A 16,625-nucleotide genomic window follows, 5' to 3' on the forward strand; every position below is an offset into this window, starting at 1 on the left:
TACTAATAAAAGTGTAGGTTTTAATTTTTTAGCAAGTCTAACATTAAAAGTGATGTGAGTATTAATTCAGGCATGTTAATAATACAATTTTAAAGCTTAGCTGCATAAATTAATCAAATTAAGTTATGAGTCGAGTATTTAGACTTTGAATGGTATGTATTCGATTATTTTTAAATTTTCAAAAGTCTCTAATAAATCATTCTCAACGATATATCATTGAACTTGAGATTATTTTATCTAATAAGACTTGAAAAAAATGTAAATATAAAATCTATATGGGATGAAAGTGCAAAATTCTTGGCCCATAATTATCTTATTTTTAATTTATAATTTTTAAAAATTAAGTTTATTTCATTTTTATTATTATTTTTGTAGAATATAGGAGTGTACATGAGTTAAGTTGGGATTTTGTCGGATTGGTTATCGGAATTATCCAAATAAGGTCTCCAATCTTTAGAATTCAAATTTGGGTTGAGTTAGGTTGTTAGGTTTTTTTTTCGTTTTTTTTTATTAATTGAAAATAATTAAATTCGTGGACAACACATATTAATAACTAAAACTTCATAACACTCAAATGTTAAATATCAAAATCCAAGATATCTATTATAAACATCATAAAAATATATACAAGTTATAAATAATAATAATAATATAATAATAATAATAATATAATAATATATAGAAAAAAAAATAAAAAATTCAAACCCAGTCTAATCCAAAATTAAAATTAATTCAACTCAACCTTTATAGTGTAAGTTGAGTAGTCCGTGTTGTTCTGATTGTCGGATCATTTGAACATCTTTAGTAGTAAAAGTTGAATTTTTCTATCTGATTTCAAGATAAAAAATGAGTTTTTGAAAGTTGCTTTTTGTAGTTTTGATCTTAGTTTTTGAAAACATTGATAAACGATAAATAACAAAGCAATAAGTTTATTTAATTTCAAGAAACTAAAAATTTTAAAAAAAAAATTATCAACCGAGTCTTTATAAATATTAAAGATGTCCTAAATTCAAAAAATAAGTTTATAATTTAAAAAGATTTAGGGGCGAAATTTAAAATTGTGACTTTAATTTTAATTGGATAATGATACGGACTTTGCTTTAAAAGGTCCATACTGTGAGGACAACTACGAGTTCCAAGAAAATGCATACACACACATGTCTGCATGTCTCTCTCTCTCTCTCCCTTTCTCTCAAATAATGCAACCAATAAATAATCATTAAAAATTATAAATTCTTATTTTGTTACTAAGCCCCCCTCCTTTTACCTTACATTACATTTCCAATACTTCATAAAACAACAATTACATTAAAATCTTTAATCAAACATTATAGTAAAATTTATGTACCTAAATAATTAAATGCTTTAAATTCAAAGGGTTTACAATTGAACAAGACTTACATTGGAAGGTACAAATAATCAGATTCTGAAATTTAGGAACTTACTTATTGTAGGAATTGGAATAGAACAACAAGGGTTTTATTTTATTTTATTTTATTACTATATTATTGTCTTTTATGTTGTTAAAAAAAACCATATTATTTTTAAATCAAATGGACGTGATTTGATATAAAATCTGGGAACGTCTCTAGTACAAATAGTATGAAAATATTTAAGACTAGAATTGTGTGGGACCTAAAAATTAAATAATATAAGTTGAATTTCAACTGCGGTCCATCAACTTTTATGTAATTTGTGTTTGATAGGCTCCTTAATTTTAATTTTTCAAATTAATTCTCCAACTTTTAATTTTATTTCTAATTAATAAGTATATGGAATACTCAATATTTTCTTAGTTAACAATTAAATTTTGTATCTATGTAATTTTCCATCAACGTCAAATAGGTAAAAACACATTAAGCAAAAAAATTAAAATTTGAAGAATTATAAGATGAATAAAATAAAAATAATGTAGCAATTTATTTGCCATTTTTAAAAGATTTATGGCCTAAATTGGCAAAAAAAAAAAAAAAATTAAAAATCAAAGACATCAAAATGAGCCTATTAAGTTCAATTCACGTAAAGTACATACTATTAATTTTGAAATTAGAGATTCGATCTTCTCTCTATAGACCCTAAGGGGTCGTTTGGTAGGAGAGTTTTCTACATGAAAACTGATATAGATATCAAATTCTCATGTTTGTTTCACAGTTTTCAACTTTTGGTATGAGAATAAGCTATTTCCAGACATCTTCATTTTCCATACACAAGGGTTTTCTATTTTCTTCCAAGATTGTGGATTTTCTATTTTCTCATCTCTATCTATTTTCACTCTACATATAATTTCACTTTCAATATGGTTAATTAATTAAATAATATTAATTTAAGAGAAATAATATAAATATTTATTTTAATAAATCAATAATGTTCTATTAAAATATGTAAATAATTTGTTTATAATAAAATTTTATTAAATGAATGGATTTTTTTTTCGTAAACTATTAATTTATTAGCCAACACTATCTTAAATATATTTAATTAGTAAATTAGGACTAGTTAAATTTAGTTGATATTAAACTTCATTTTCCAATAATAATAATTTATTACTTTATTGTTTTTTTAATATCAAGTAATTCTTTATTGAGATTAATTTTAATTTAATCATTTATGAACATATAATCATAATTGATTATTTATAAGAAATTAATTATTTATTATGATTAAATTTTATTACTCAATTTATTATTAGCATATCATATTTACAAAATACTTTTTAGTATCTTTATTAATATATCGTATTTTTATCTCATTTTCTTTCCTTTTTATATAATATATTGTCCATTAACATATATTTTCTTATATTATTTAGTTAATATTAAAATTACTAATGTCGAATTTAATTAATAATAAAAATGATTAAGTATTAGATGATAATTAGAATGCCGTTCATTAAATACATTAATTGGTTAATTTTAATTATAAATTACTCAGTCTTCAAATATTTATAGTTAAAATTATTATTGATTCGTAATTAACTTTTTATTGATATATTAAATATTGTTTATTCTTTAAATTATTAATCTATTATAATTATAATGAGATTTTCATGTTTAATTACATAATTAAATGCAAACACAATTTTTGTTCAAAAAAGTATGATAACATTCTCATGCACAACCAAACACAATCATCTTTGATTCACATACATCTTATTCTTAGACATCCTTTATTCCCAAACATTTATAAAAGTTTAACCAAACGGTCCCTCAAGTTAAAAAAAAAAAACCATCTAAATCACTTAACTTATAATATATCACTTAACAATGTATCTCTAATAATAATTTTTAGGGCAAATATCGATTTATATCCCTCAACTTTGAGAGTTGTATCAATTTAAAACATAAACTAATAGTTATATCAATTTAAACCTTGAACTTTGGGGTAGTATCAATTTAAACCCTAAACTAATAATTATATCAATTTAAACCCTAAATTTTCATATATATCAATTTAAAATTTGAACTTTTATATGTATATGAATTTAAACCCTAAAAGTTCATAAGTGTATTCAATTGTTAAAAGTTTAAATCGATACATTTATAAACCGTAAAGTTTAGATTGATATAATTATTAATTTTATATATAACATTCAAAATTTGGAGGTATAAATTAATATTTACTCTTTATTTGATGGAAGAGCGAGGTAAGAAAAATAATGGATCATTTAAACTAAAAAAAGAAAAGAAAATAATGGATCAAATTTATTTTGTAATATTTAAAATGGCAAGTGCTGCTAATTATATTTATTAAAATGGTTTTAACAAAAAGAGGGGAAAAAAGGAAAAAAAGAAAAGAAGGAAAGGTGGAGTCCAGAAGAAAAAAAAAAAGTGGCTCCGTCTCTTTCTCTCGTCTAAGCTCTCGCACAGTGCGGGAGCCAACCTAAGCATCTCATTCGTTGTTTGTTCTTCGGAAAAACACACTACTCGAGAACACCTGCGCTTCTTCTCTGCCACTCCCAATTCCGGCAAACTTCACCTTCTTTCTTTCTCTTCAATCTCTTCCTCTTATTCCTACACCGATTATATTTTCTTCTTCTTTATTTTAATCTCCAGTTCATCATCATCTACACATCCTCCGGCGATTTCTCTCTCTATCTTTGTTTTTTCTGCTTTCTATAAGCTATACTGTTACTATGGAAGAAATGTACGGTTTGCAATCCACGGCGGAGTATTCAGATAAGGCCTTGATGTCGCCGGAGAATCTGATTCTTCCACCGGATTATCACAGCCTTCTCGTGAGTTCTGGAGAGTTTCGTGATCGGATTCCGGTGTTTGGATCCAACGAACTGCTTTCCGCAGCAGCATCGGTGATTTCGGAAGCTGAAGCAGCATCGATCACGCCGGAAATTCAACGTGAAGAAGATATGGTGAACGTGATCAAAGCTAAAATTTCTTCTCATCCTACTTATCCTCGTTTGCTCGATGCCTATATTGACTGCCAAAAGGTGAAAACCGCTAGGTTCTATTTTCTTATTAACACAGCTTTGCTTCATAAAATCCTAAATCCTAATCCTCTCTCCTTCTTTGTTAATTATTATCAATATTTTTTTTTTCTCTCTTTCTTTTAACCAGAGAACAAAAACTTTCTCGGCTTTAAATGCTTCCGCAGACACTGTCAACGAAGACGAAATTAACTAGGATAGAGAGAATTTGGCTATTTACTAGAACGCTTTCTTTCTCGGTTTTTTGACCTGCCGAGGGTTCAGTTTTTGTCTCCTTTCATTTCTTTCTCTTTCTTTTAAACTTCGAACGTCTTGCAGAATAGCATGATTACGCCTATCTGATTTCAGAATTTGGCTAGAAAGAGGGAAAACTGCGGGGGATGAGAATTGTCAGTTGTGTATCCGAATTTGTTTATTGAAGGCGAGAATAATGATTGTTAGTGTTCGTTAAGTTGATTATTGTATGATATCGAGGCGTTTGAAGTCCGTGGAGGATTTTTATTTTATTTTATTTTATTTTTCTTTTCTTGTAACAAACTGATTCTCGCATGAATATTGAATGAGATGCGGGGGTTTATTGTGCGCAGGTAGGGGCGCCTCCGGAGATTGCACATTTGTTAGAAGGAATCCGTCAAGAAAGCGACCTTTGTAACCGTCACGCTGCCACCACGTGCTTGGGCGTCGACCCCGAGCTCGATGAATTTATGGTAATTACTTCTTCTCCATTAGCAAATCAAAATCTCTCCATCTCTCCGTTTCTAAGTATTGTTTTCATTTTTGTTAATTTTATGACTCTCGTTTTTAGGAAACGTACTGCGATATGTTGGTGAAGTACAAATCAGATCTCAAAAGGCCTTTCGACGAAGCAACTACGTTCTTGAACAAAATCGAACTGCAACTTAGTAACCTCTGCAATGGCGCCTTCTCCAGAAGCCTTTCCGGTCAGTATTGTTTTAATTACCATCTCTCTTTGATTACTATTCTCCGTTTCGAATGCTAATGGTTTGTTTGCTTTTATTACGTTAATTAAATTAATTAATCATATATTATTTTTTTTTATCGCCGTTGCCCGTTTGGTGTTAAAGAGTGACGGAAACAAAAATTGGTAGTTTACTTAGAAATTAGAATAAGGAATGACGTAGGTTAATTTGTTCTCTCCTTTTCTTCATTTTACCGGGGATTGAAAAATTTAAGGTCTTAACAACCAATAATACAAAGGAACAGCGAAACCCTAGGAACTATATATTTATCTGTCTGCCTGTGTCTTTGATTGCTACTCTTATCTACAGTCGCTGTTTTTGGATTACGACCTTGTTAATTGTTCGTTGAATGGTGATTCTTTATTTAATATATTGGAAATCTTCAAGTGCAATAATGAAGCTTCGAAATAGTGTTTTCTAATAATTTAGTGTTCTAATTATTACATTTTGCTTTGGTTTAACTGCGGCTGCTCATCTGTCTTGTTTGTTGTGTTTGTTCCCTTTTTCTTCGCTTTTCTTATCTCTTTTTTTGAATTTTTATTTTCGTTTTTAATGTTACATGCCCAAAAAAAAAAAAAAAGAAGGAATAAAAATAAGTCCCCGAAGTGTGAACTTTTCCGTGTTAGAGATTCTGATTTTGACATTTCAGAGTTCAGTGTGACGACATTGGAAATAGTAATATGATTTGGCGTATGGTATTAATTAATATATTGTTTTCCATATATGTCCAGTGGTAAAAAAGAAAATCCTTGTAAAAGCTTTCAGTTATATATGAATCTCATGTTTATGCTCTCTTCTCTTCAACTAGTGCTTCTAATTCTCTCTCTATTAATTATAGACAAAATTCAAAGAGGGTACTTGGTTTTAATTCTTTGGTCCTAAATACAGGCCGCCTCAACCAATTGTGTCTTTTCTTTGAATTGTTACATGGGATTGTTACATTAACAATGAGTTCAGTATGCAATTCCTCTATCACTATTGCTTAATCTTTTAAAATGTTGTGAATGTGTAATTTTTTTTGTCAACCTAAACACAATTCAATTGGCCTTGTTATATATTCTTGAAGGTAGAAGTCCTATTCTTCCCTGCTTTTACTAAAAAACAAGGTGAAAAATTTCTATTGGTTTCACAAGTGGCTATTATTTTTCCATAACTTTTTTTTCTCAGAAATCCTATGTAAAAGTACAAGTGAATCTCATTTTTTTTGCCCTTCTGTGTAACTAGAGCTTTTACTAAGAAGAATAATTAGTGTGTCGTGCCAAATATAACATTACAATTCTAGTAGGAAAGATAAAATTATATATTTTTGTTTTCAAATATTTCAATATAGAAATTGATTTTGAGTTTATATATTCTTTCAGTATTAAATAGAAGCCCAAGAGACCATTTGTCAGTGACCCCCATATATTTGTTCCAACAATAATTTCTTGAATTCATCACTGTTGTAGATTTTTTTAGGCAAAAAATGATAATAGTTTGAAATGCCATTAAGGATATAGATGTGGATAATTCTCACTCGAACATCAAACATTATTGCATTTATGTGATAATCAGTGAGTGTTACATATATATGTGTCCGTATTATATGCTGATTTTATCTTAAGATATATAATGGAGATTGTCTTAATGTGATTGTGATAGCTGTGATAATGTTTGTCGAAGATATTTTTATAACAATTTCAAATTTCAATGGATCATGAGTGGTGAATGTAAGATGTGGAAAATGAGAAAATGAACCTTTGGGACTTGTCGTGTGGGTTACTGACTACTGATAAAGTGAAGTTGCAGCAGCTATATCTTCTTGAAACTTGATTAGTTAACATAATTTCAATCCCCAGGTAGGAAAAACTTCATTATTAAAGAACATCACCGACTTGCTTTGTGTTGTAATGCTCTCTCATTTCTCTGACATGCAACTTATGGGAATGGGCATGGCAGGCTTTAAAGTTTAAATATGACAATTAAAAAACTGAGTGATCTTAAAAGAAAAGCTTGTGAATCGAAGATAATGGTTGGCAACTATTGTTTTTAATTTACTTTGGAAGTACAAATTAACTTTTCAGGTGTGATGTTATCTTCATTAAAAAAATAGCCTCGTGTTCAGATTGTCTTAGCACGAGAGCTTTAGCGAGTTCTTTATATGCTTTCTCATATATAATCACTTATGTAAAAGTCTCTTTGGACATGCGACCGTTGGCAGATTTTCATTTGGATTTCGTATGGGCATATATTCACGTGCTCGAACGGGTATTTTGCTGCCAAAATCTGGCTGGCTCATTTTTATGCTAAAACTTTGCATCTCAAGAGGACAACAAGGATTTTGGCCAGAATTATTTGGCTTATCTTCTTACTACATTATTGCACTTTCTTTGGACTTCCTCTTAATTTGTAAGGGAATTCCTTTGTATTTTCTTGTCGCAATGCTTTCCATCCACATCCAGATCATGAATGATAGATAAATTTGTCTTCAGAGCAAGCTAGGACATAATTTTGTTGTAGGAAAGTGGTATTAATTAGTTAGCAGAAATTATTCCAGAAAATTTTGTTGGTGTTTGGTTGGGTTTCTACTCCTAGAACGAGGATATAAAGGCGACGATCTAGCTGTGTTCATCATATAAAATCACTATATTTCTTTTTGGACAGTGAGTTACCGCATTATTTTGTCTGGAACCACCAGCTAATTAATGATCACCTTTCTTTCGATAAATTAAAATTGATGTAAAGGCATGAGTAATGATTACATATTGGTTGCATATCAAGCTTACTTGTGATGTTGTGTGGTTTTCCTATCCCCTTTCTTACTATTTTGGTTTCTATAGTTTATCCGCTGGTTACAGTGAAGCTTCACATAGATAGCAGTAATTAAATTATCTTTTTCTCCGAACCTACTGTTTGTGTACAGCAGAATTCATTGCAAATGAACTCTAATGTCCCAAGTTTTATATAACCGTTTGATGGGTTTTTAAATTTAGTGTTAGGTGGGTACATACTTTTATGTGAAATTTGAAAAACCACGAAGCTTTTTGTTTCTTCCATACGTATTTACTTACTTAACCTGCAGATGGGTTTTTTAGGTCACCAATATAATGGTCACGGCTTGCTTAGCTTGATCGCCATTTTTATCCAGAAGTAAGAAGCTTGAGAGCTGAGAAAGAAAGGACAGATTTCAGGATGGAAAATAAGTTATGGGTAATGGTATGTCCCGCTATGCAAACTGAGAAAGTTTGTTTGAGAGAGGAAAGAAGGGGAAAAAGAGGAAAAAAGAAAAATAAAGGGAGGGAAAAGTTTAGGGGAAAGCCCGGGTTGAGCGGGTGGTCGAGGTTTCCACACTGTCACATGTACTCCCGCAGTTTTCGCTGCGAAGGTGCTTTTGGTGCCCTCTCTTACCCACGCACTTAGTCACTCCCAGCTGGTTAGTGGTTGTCACTTCTATCAACAAGTACTCTGCCGTCTTCTTCGTGCGGATGATGTGTACGACACGTGTCACTACCTAATTGGGTAGTTAGGGTTTACAGTGCTCACCTACACTGATACCCGTTGCTTTATCTTTTCCCTTTTTGGGCCCCCCCTTCTCTTTCTTACACTAAGATTGAAGTTGGTGCCTATCACCGACTTTTTTACTTGGTCTGAACACAATCAGCTAACTAGCCAAGATACGAGAAAAGGAAGGTCAGGGTTGGATCAGAATAGTTCCTCGCTAACCAGGTGGGATTCTCACGTTCTTGACAACAAAACAATCAAACTCCCCTCGTCCGGATAATCTCCTTTTTTTTTTTTTTTTTTAACTTCTAAGTGTTATTGTTTGAAAGTGTAAAGTGGTCTGAAAAGGGTGGTGGTCATTTAATTCACTATCAACTAACAACTACCATGTGCTTTGTTCCTGGCTATGGCTGGGCATTACCCGAGAGTAAGGATATGGGTAAAGGGTCACTTTCTGGCTAAAGAAAACTGCACCGAGTCGTGTGGTGGGGGCATTGTATTACTGCTCATGGGATATAATCGATAGAGAGGGTGGAGGTTTTTTTTTTAGTTTTTAACCTCGAAACTCTCGTGGGTCATTCCAGAAAGTGAATTTATGTGGCCGTTCAGTCTTGTCTATTCTGACTGTGAGTTCCTCACGCCCCTCCTTCGTCTGACAAATGACTTAACCAGACACTGCTGAAACGCACCTTGGCTTCCCCTTTTCCTTCTTCCCCTTTTGCAGTTGCCAGTCAAATCCTTGTTTTGCCTTTGAATGCCCTTTTTTCTTTTGTGGGGTCCTCTTCTTCTTGTTCTGCCCTATCAATGTTAATCTCCCCTTCTTCTTTGAGATGTTGAATCGTAATTCTTTTTTTTTTTTTTTTTTTCTTTTTTTTAGTTTTTTTCATTTGATTCAACATGGTTTTGAGTTGGTTTGGGATATTTCCATCCCAGCTTTTATTGCTTGCTTACACGGTATCTGAATTACTACAGCTAAATAAGAATATGTTTTCAATCTCGTGAATAGATGATGGTGCTGTCTCGTCGGATGAAGAGTTGAGCGGTGGCGAGATGGAAGTTGTGGAGGCGGAGGCTCAAACCAAAGGCGAGAACAGGGATCTCAAGGACAAGCTTCTACGTAGATTTGGGAGTCATATTAGTACCCTAAAATTGGAGTTCTCAAAGAAGAAGAAAAAGGGAAAATTACCAAAAGAAGCTAGGCAAACACTTCTTCAATGGTGGGACGTTCACTATAAATGGCCATATCCTACGGTATGTTTTGCTTATAAGCTTTTGTAAAATTTTGTAATGTACATCGTATGGTCACACATAAAATCACTCACAACATAGAAAAATACGGACTTCACTATTGTATGAAGCATAAACTCAGTTCATCATGCCTTAGTCACGTGCTACGAAGCAAGCAGAAAAAAGGGGTCATAATATTTAATGTGGATTAATTTCCTCATCGGAAGATATTTTATTATATTTCTTCATGTTGAGGGCCATAACCCGCTGCTTTTAATCATCCAGGAAGCGGATAAGGTTGCATTGGCAGAGAGAACGGGGCTTGATCAAAAGCAAATTAACAATTGGTTCATAAATCAGCGAAAACGCCATTGGAAGCCATCAGAGAATATGCAATTTGAAGGAATGGATGGGCTTTCTTCTGGTAGATTCTTCAGAGAAGACTGAAACACTTTAACGATCTCAAGATGTATATTCCCAATATTGTTTCTTCTAATGTGAGCTTTTGTTTGCTTTCCCTTCATGTATATCTGGAAAAATATATATATTTATATGCTGAAGAATTTGAACACTGAAAATTATTGCTTGTGTTACCAATATAGAGAATAAATTCCAAGTTTCTTATGTCATACTTAATACTATTGCCTACCCCTACAAATGTACAGATATGTAAAGCACCATAATAGCAGACTATTTATTCTTTAATGGACAAAGTTAATTAGAAGCTGAAAATTTCCTCACATTATATTACATGAAGTCTATAATATCCGGAAGAACAGCATACAAACAGAACCTTACCAAACTCTCTCGAGTGTCATTCACAGAAGCTAAGTATATTTTAGAACTTGATTGGCTATAGTTTCTCACATACTCAGGTCGTAAATTGTTGCTGAAAACCTCCATGTGGTGCATGAACCAGATCAGATTAGAGTGTCATGTTTCTTATTTTTGATGGTGTGCTCGACGAGGGATGTGACTGATGCTGTTAGCCGACACCTGTATTTGGGATTTAAAATAGTATGTTATATACAATATCCGAAATGATTGCTCAAGAACACGACTCATCTAGGGTCGATGATGCTTTGGGTCATGCTGTTTTGCGAAGATCGCGAGTTATAATACAAGTTGGGATTGGACGAGTCTGAAGAATTTTGGGGTTTCATGTTTCCACTTGAAGGATGAAGATATGGAGGTTGTTTTGGCTGGGGAATCTCATAATTTGCTGTAAGCATTTTCACAACCATCGACATGGATGGCCTTAGGTCAGCATAGGCTTGAACGCAAACTAGACCTATTTGAAGCAACTGAGATGCTTTGTCTCGTGGATGATCACCGGCAAGGATTGGATCAACCACTGCATATAGCCTTCCCTCTCCATACAAATTCCATACCTTAGGCCAAAGGAAAAGAAATGATTGTCAGAGCAAGTTTAATGGAAAAGCAACGATGATAAGTCAGTTCAATTTCAGAAATGTGAATGAGAGGATATATAAGCTTTTCACCTTTTGTAAGATGGACGTTGAATCTTGAAAGAAGTGATTATTCCTCCTTCCAGTGATGACTTCAATGGCGAAAACTCCAAAACTGTAAACGTCAGCCTTTTCTGACAACTTACCACGCACTACATATTCTGGAGCCATGTAACCTCTGCACAAGTGCGAAATAAATTAAGATAATTAGTCTGATTCTTTTAACGTTCAAAGACAAAGAGCTGAAAAGGCAGAGCATTTCTCGCCAATATTTTCATAGAACTTGTATATCACGCTGCTAAATTCAAATGTTTGTGTTGTAGATGCATAGATTGAAGCATAATCACAAACTCGTTAATTTGCAACTGTCCATTGAACTATGAGATTCATCCTATGCACTACATGCAGTCTTCCATAATAATCAGGCCCAGATTTGTCAATTGCAACGTAAGACAGTTCAGACATCTTCTTGATCGACTCAACACAGAATGCATTCAGAAGCATAAAATGTTTCCTACACAGAACATCTAAATGTCTTTGTATGAGGACATTTTCCTCTATAGTCTATACGTATTCAAAGTACCTTAGATCCTTATGATCCATGCATGCTTTTCGTCCGGAAATTAATCATCGTTCAATTGAAATACTATTAAGAGTACCGAATGGTATTTTGAAAACTTACAGTGTGCCAGCAATAGCAGTGCTAATGTGTGTCTTATCTTCAGGAAGCAGTCTAGCAAGTCCAAAATCAGCGATCTTTGGAGTAAAATCATTATCCAACAGAATATTGCTTAATTTTATGTCGCGATGAATGATTTTCACATTTGACTCCTCATGAAGATAAGCCAAGCCTTCAGCTGTACCTAAGACAATCTTAAACCTGGACTCCCAACTCAGTGGCTGAACATTCTTGTTACCTTGTGGACATAAAAACAACAGATTATGTAAAACTCTTCTAAGCACAAAGAGCTTATTTTATTAGACAAGGAATTTAGAGATGAAATTATTACCAAACAGGTAATCGTGCAAGCTCTGATTTGGCACATATTCATAAACAAGGAGGCTTTCAGGGCCTGTAATACTGCATCCCAGTAGCCCTACAAGATTTTTGTGTCGGATGCCACTAATAAGATTTACTTCATTAAAGAAATGGTCAACCCATTGTCTAGTATTGAAGAAAAGCCTCTTGATTGCTACAACCCTGCCATCTGATAGAGTTCCCTGTTTAACATAAGAAACTTTCTTATTTAGTTTGAATTCCTAAAATTCTGAGTGTTCCCAAGACAACAGAAGGAATCCTACTTTATAAACTGAACCAGAACCTCCTTGTCCGAGTTTATTGGATTGGTCAAAGTAATTTGTGGCCCTCTCAAGAGTCTCATATGAAAAATTAAGCTTGGACTTGTTAACAATAGCCACAAGAGGACCGAGTTGCTTTTTCTCTGAAGCAAAAGGAAAATTCCAATGAGTTGAACAATTTTGACGATTGAAAGAAAAACATTACCATTGTCACAAAACATAAGCACAAACCTTTGCGTTTCCTCACTACTCTCCTCCTGGCACAGAAAACAACCGTTGAAATAATCAATGCAGTAGCCACAGCAGCAGATATTGAGGCCAAAATTATTGCCAGACGGCGACTTCCTGTAAAAATTAGAAAATAAACTATTTGCTACCATATCTCAGGATAACAGTTATAATTTTTCCAAACTAAATGAAGCAATGGCAAGACCGTGCTTTGTTAGATTTTGCCAAAATATTAGAAGAGTGCTTGTTCCACATCGGAAAGGTTCAAGGAAACGATAGGCTCCAATCATTATAAAACGAGACTACGACTTTGGTCTCGAATTGTCCTAGTTAGAAATACTTTAAGTTTGAGCGTGCTAACTTTAATAAAATTCCATTTATGTATTCTCTAGTTTGAGAGTAAGAAAAGGGTGTGAGTAGTGAAAAAATCTTGAAAATTATTCTGTATCATAGTGGATTTCTTTTTGGTAGGTCATAGTTTTTCTCCAGTTTAAAAATAACTAAAATTTCAACGGTTTAAAAATAATTAAAAGTTTCAATGGTTTGGAAATAAACAAAAAGGAAATAAAACTATTGCTTTTCTTCGCACGGTTGCCCCGACGGTGGCGGTGGTGTACACGTGGGAAAAGACCCTTTGCCCCGACGGTGGCGGTGGTGTACACGTGCTCTATTGTTTATACCCTCTAGTCACTCTTTAATTCTCCAATGTGGGACAAATGAAAAGTGAAACTCTCCATGTGACTAGATTCTCTTTTGGGCCTTGGCCTATGATATGCGTGGGTCATTCCTAACAATAACAAGCAAATCTCTCTCACTTCACAATGTTCTGAACTGCTGTTCAATTCGTGAACTACAAAGAAAGCAGCGCATCAAAGGAAAAAAAAATCCAGTCTGAAGCATACTGAGATTGAATGGAACAACAAAAATAAAAAATCCCAGTGCAAAGATCAAGCATCAAACAATATCCCAACAAGTAAACAAAACCGAACTCACCGTTTCCTCCAGCGGCAGTTGCTGTGCTATTGAAATAAAATCGTTCAGTTGAATATCTGAAGTAACAGCCAGCATTCAAGACCCTTCCTTCAGTTTTTGGAGGACAAGAACCAATTTCCTTAGCTGCATCAACCAAACACTTGGAACAAGAACCCCCTTTCACAAATTTCCAACACTGACCCGATCCATAAACGGACACATTTCCAAAATCCACCAATCCTACAGCAAACCCATTGTTCTTGGGCGCCACTACACTCAAATTCCTCGCCAATTTCATCGCATTATCACTAAAAATAGTCCTATTCCCACTGTAATCCAATTTCCCACATATATTTCTATCCACACCACTCAAAGATTCATTGAAGAAATTATAATAATCATACCTAATATAACACCCATCATAGAATAATCTGCCCCCTCGAGTAGCAAGCTGAAAGGGGAGACACCGAAGGATCTGAGTTTTCATCTGTGCAAAACAAAGATCACAATCCGATTGAGTAAGATCGTTCATACACTCCCCAAAAGCATAAACAGTCGTATTTCCAGTCCCATTCACAACGGCTGCAAATCGCTGTGAAGAAATAAGAGGAGTAACCGCATCCATGGAGTCCAAGAAATTCGCCACGAAGGTCGATCGCTCCGGGGGCGAAGCGGTGTTGTTGGAACATATGAGAGCCGCTTCAGTAGCTCTGGGATCAGCCGAAGATTGGATTAGAAGATGAAACAAGGAGAGGATTAGAAGGAAGGGAATCGCAAAGGAGAAATTGTAGGGTTTCATTTTGGGAAATCAGAGGAAGAAATTGAAATGGGGAAGAATATAAGGTGCGGAAAATGGTCGAGTGGAAGTCTTAAATGGAAGCGAAGCCATTGAAATGAATATGTATGAGTGGAAAGTTGCAGAGGCGGCTTCCATCGTTGACTTGTGATTTGAAAGAGACGACTAAAACGCGTACTTGCATAGAAACAGAGTACAAACAAAACTTAATTACACTTCATTAATTCACTTCTACGCCCATTTTTTGTCTTAAATATAGTCCAATATAATATTATTATGTACTAGTTTTATTTTTTTTAAAAAAAAAAAATCTTCTGTGCAATAGAGATTTAGGTAACACAGGAATTAACCCCTAATCATTACCCTACATTTATTTATCACAAATTTTGTTCGAGAGAGTTCCTTATGAAAAAAAATTCTAAATTACCTTTTTAACCTTGAATTTCTTTCTAAGAATATCGTCTTGAATTTTTAAATTTTACTTTTTTTAGTTCTCGAATTCTTTTATGAATAAGTGTAGTTGGACTTCAGGTCTTCAAATTTTATCTTTCTAGTCATTCAGAAAGCATTTTAGGCAATAAGTTGTTTGAATCTAATACTCAAATTTTACGAATTTAGTTGAATTGATCGAATTTTTATAGTCCTCGACCTTTTGAACAATGCTACTATAAACCTCTATTTATTACTTACTATTTTGTATGTTTTTTAGAATGGAATAAAATTTATTTACTATCTAAAAAAGTCGATGGAGGTTCCACCCTTCACCATATCAATTTATATATAAAAATATATATTAACGGCAACTATTTATAAGAAAATATTTAGGGTAAAATCAAAATTAAAAACATGTTTCTACTTAAATGCTAAATCTTCCTTTTGGTGGGAACCCATTTTAGTGGGTGGATTAATTTAATAATTTCTATTGCATTCCCACAATTTCCACTACAAAGACATATTTTCAAATTTCCTGCTAAAGTCAATTTTGAAATGTTTTTTCGATTGTTTAATTTTAAAACAATAAATTATTTTAGAAAAAGAATTAGAGTATTTAAGATCTATTTAATAGAGAATTCAGATCATATTTTATGTTTTCAAATTTACTAAGTTCATCAATGTGTATTTATTCAAATTTACTAAATTGGTCAATATGTATTTGACAACCAATTCAGATTTATTTCTAAAAATTGTTTTCAAATTCTGTGATCCAAACAATATAAATTTTGAAAACAACATTGTATTAAATAAAGATAACACTTAAAACTACAATATGTCATATTATAAACTAAATTTATTTTTTGAAAAGTAAAATATGTATTATGTAATGAATTGTAAATTATAAAATACGACAATAATAATTATACAAAAAAATTAACATAAAACATGATCATAAATAAATTAATAATAGTTTATTGATGATCTAATGTAAGTAACTTGAACAAGGTTTATGATTTATAAGTATAATGTCAATCACATTTAAAAAATTATTTAAATTAGATTTGTATTCCGAATCCGCTACCAAACACATATCCAAATACATGAAATACAACTCTGTTTCCATTGAATCTTGCATTCAAATTTTTGTTTTCAGATTCTCTACCAAAGAGTCCTTAGTAATCACTCAAAATGGCTTTTGAAGTGTATTTTCAATAATTTTTGTAAAAAAATGTTTAAATAAAAATGAGTTTTTGAAAAACATTTTTTTTCTTAAATCAATCCAAACATGCCCTAAATCT

The 16,625-nt window shown here is 32.6% G+C and overlaps 2 protein-coding genes across 3 annotated transcripts; one reads left to right on the forward strand and one right to left on the reverse strand.

Moving 5' to 3' along the window:
• The first annotated feature begins 3,769 nt into the window (after positions 1-3,769).
• Positions 3,770-10,757, forward strand: LOC120081412 (homeobox protein knotted-1-like 6). Its single transcript, XM_039036254.1, has 5 exons — positions 3,770-4,444; positions 5,029-5,148; positions 5,247-5,382; positions 9,908-10,152; positions 10,414-10,757. Exons 1-5 carry the CDS (start codon positions 4,133-4,135, stop codon positions 10,573-10,575), a joined length of 975 nt encoding a protein of 324 aa, XP_038892182.1. The 5' UTR covers positions 3,770-4,132; the 3' UTR covers positions 10,576-10,757.
• Positions 10,518-15,047, reverse strand: LOC120081411 (cysteine-rich receptor-like protein kinase 3). 2 transcript variants are annotated; one of them, XR_005482812.1, is made up of 8 exons: positions 14,118-15,047; positions 13,128-13,241; positions 12,900-13,039; positions 12,608-12,818; positions 12,280-12,514; positions 11,631-11,775; positions 10,927-11,519; positions 10,518-10,658 (listed from the first exon to the last, which is right to left on the reverse strand). XR_005482812.1 is itself a non-coding variant. In XM_039036252.1 (7 exons), exons 1-7 carry the CDS (start codon positions 14,893-14,895, stop codon positions 11,190-11,192), a joined length of 1,953 nt encoding a protein of 650 aa, XP_038892180.1. In that variant the 5' UTR covers positions 14,896-15,047; the 3' UTR covers positions 10,826-11,189. The 2 variants fall into 2 exon arrangements, 1 of the variants encoding a protein (XP_038892180.1); XM_039036252.1 differs by lacking the exon at positions 10,518-10,658 and having other exon boundaries at positions 10,826-11,519.
• Positions 15,048-16,625: the final 1,578 nt, after the last annotated feature.

Source organism: Benincasa hispida, chromosome 7 (genome assembly GCF_009727055.1).
Source record: "Benincasa hispida cultivar B227 chromosome 7, ASM972705v1, whole genome shotgun sequence".
Taxonomy (NCBI): Eukaryota; Viridiplantae; Streptophyta; class Magnoliopsida; order Cucurbitales; family Cucurbitaceae; genus Benincasa; species Benincasa hispida.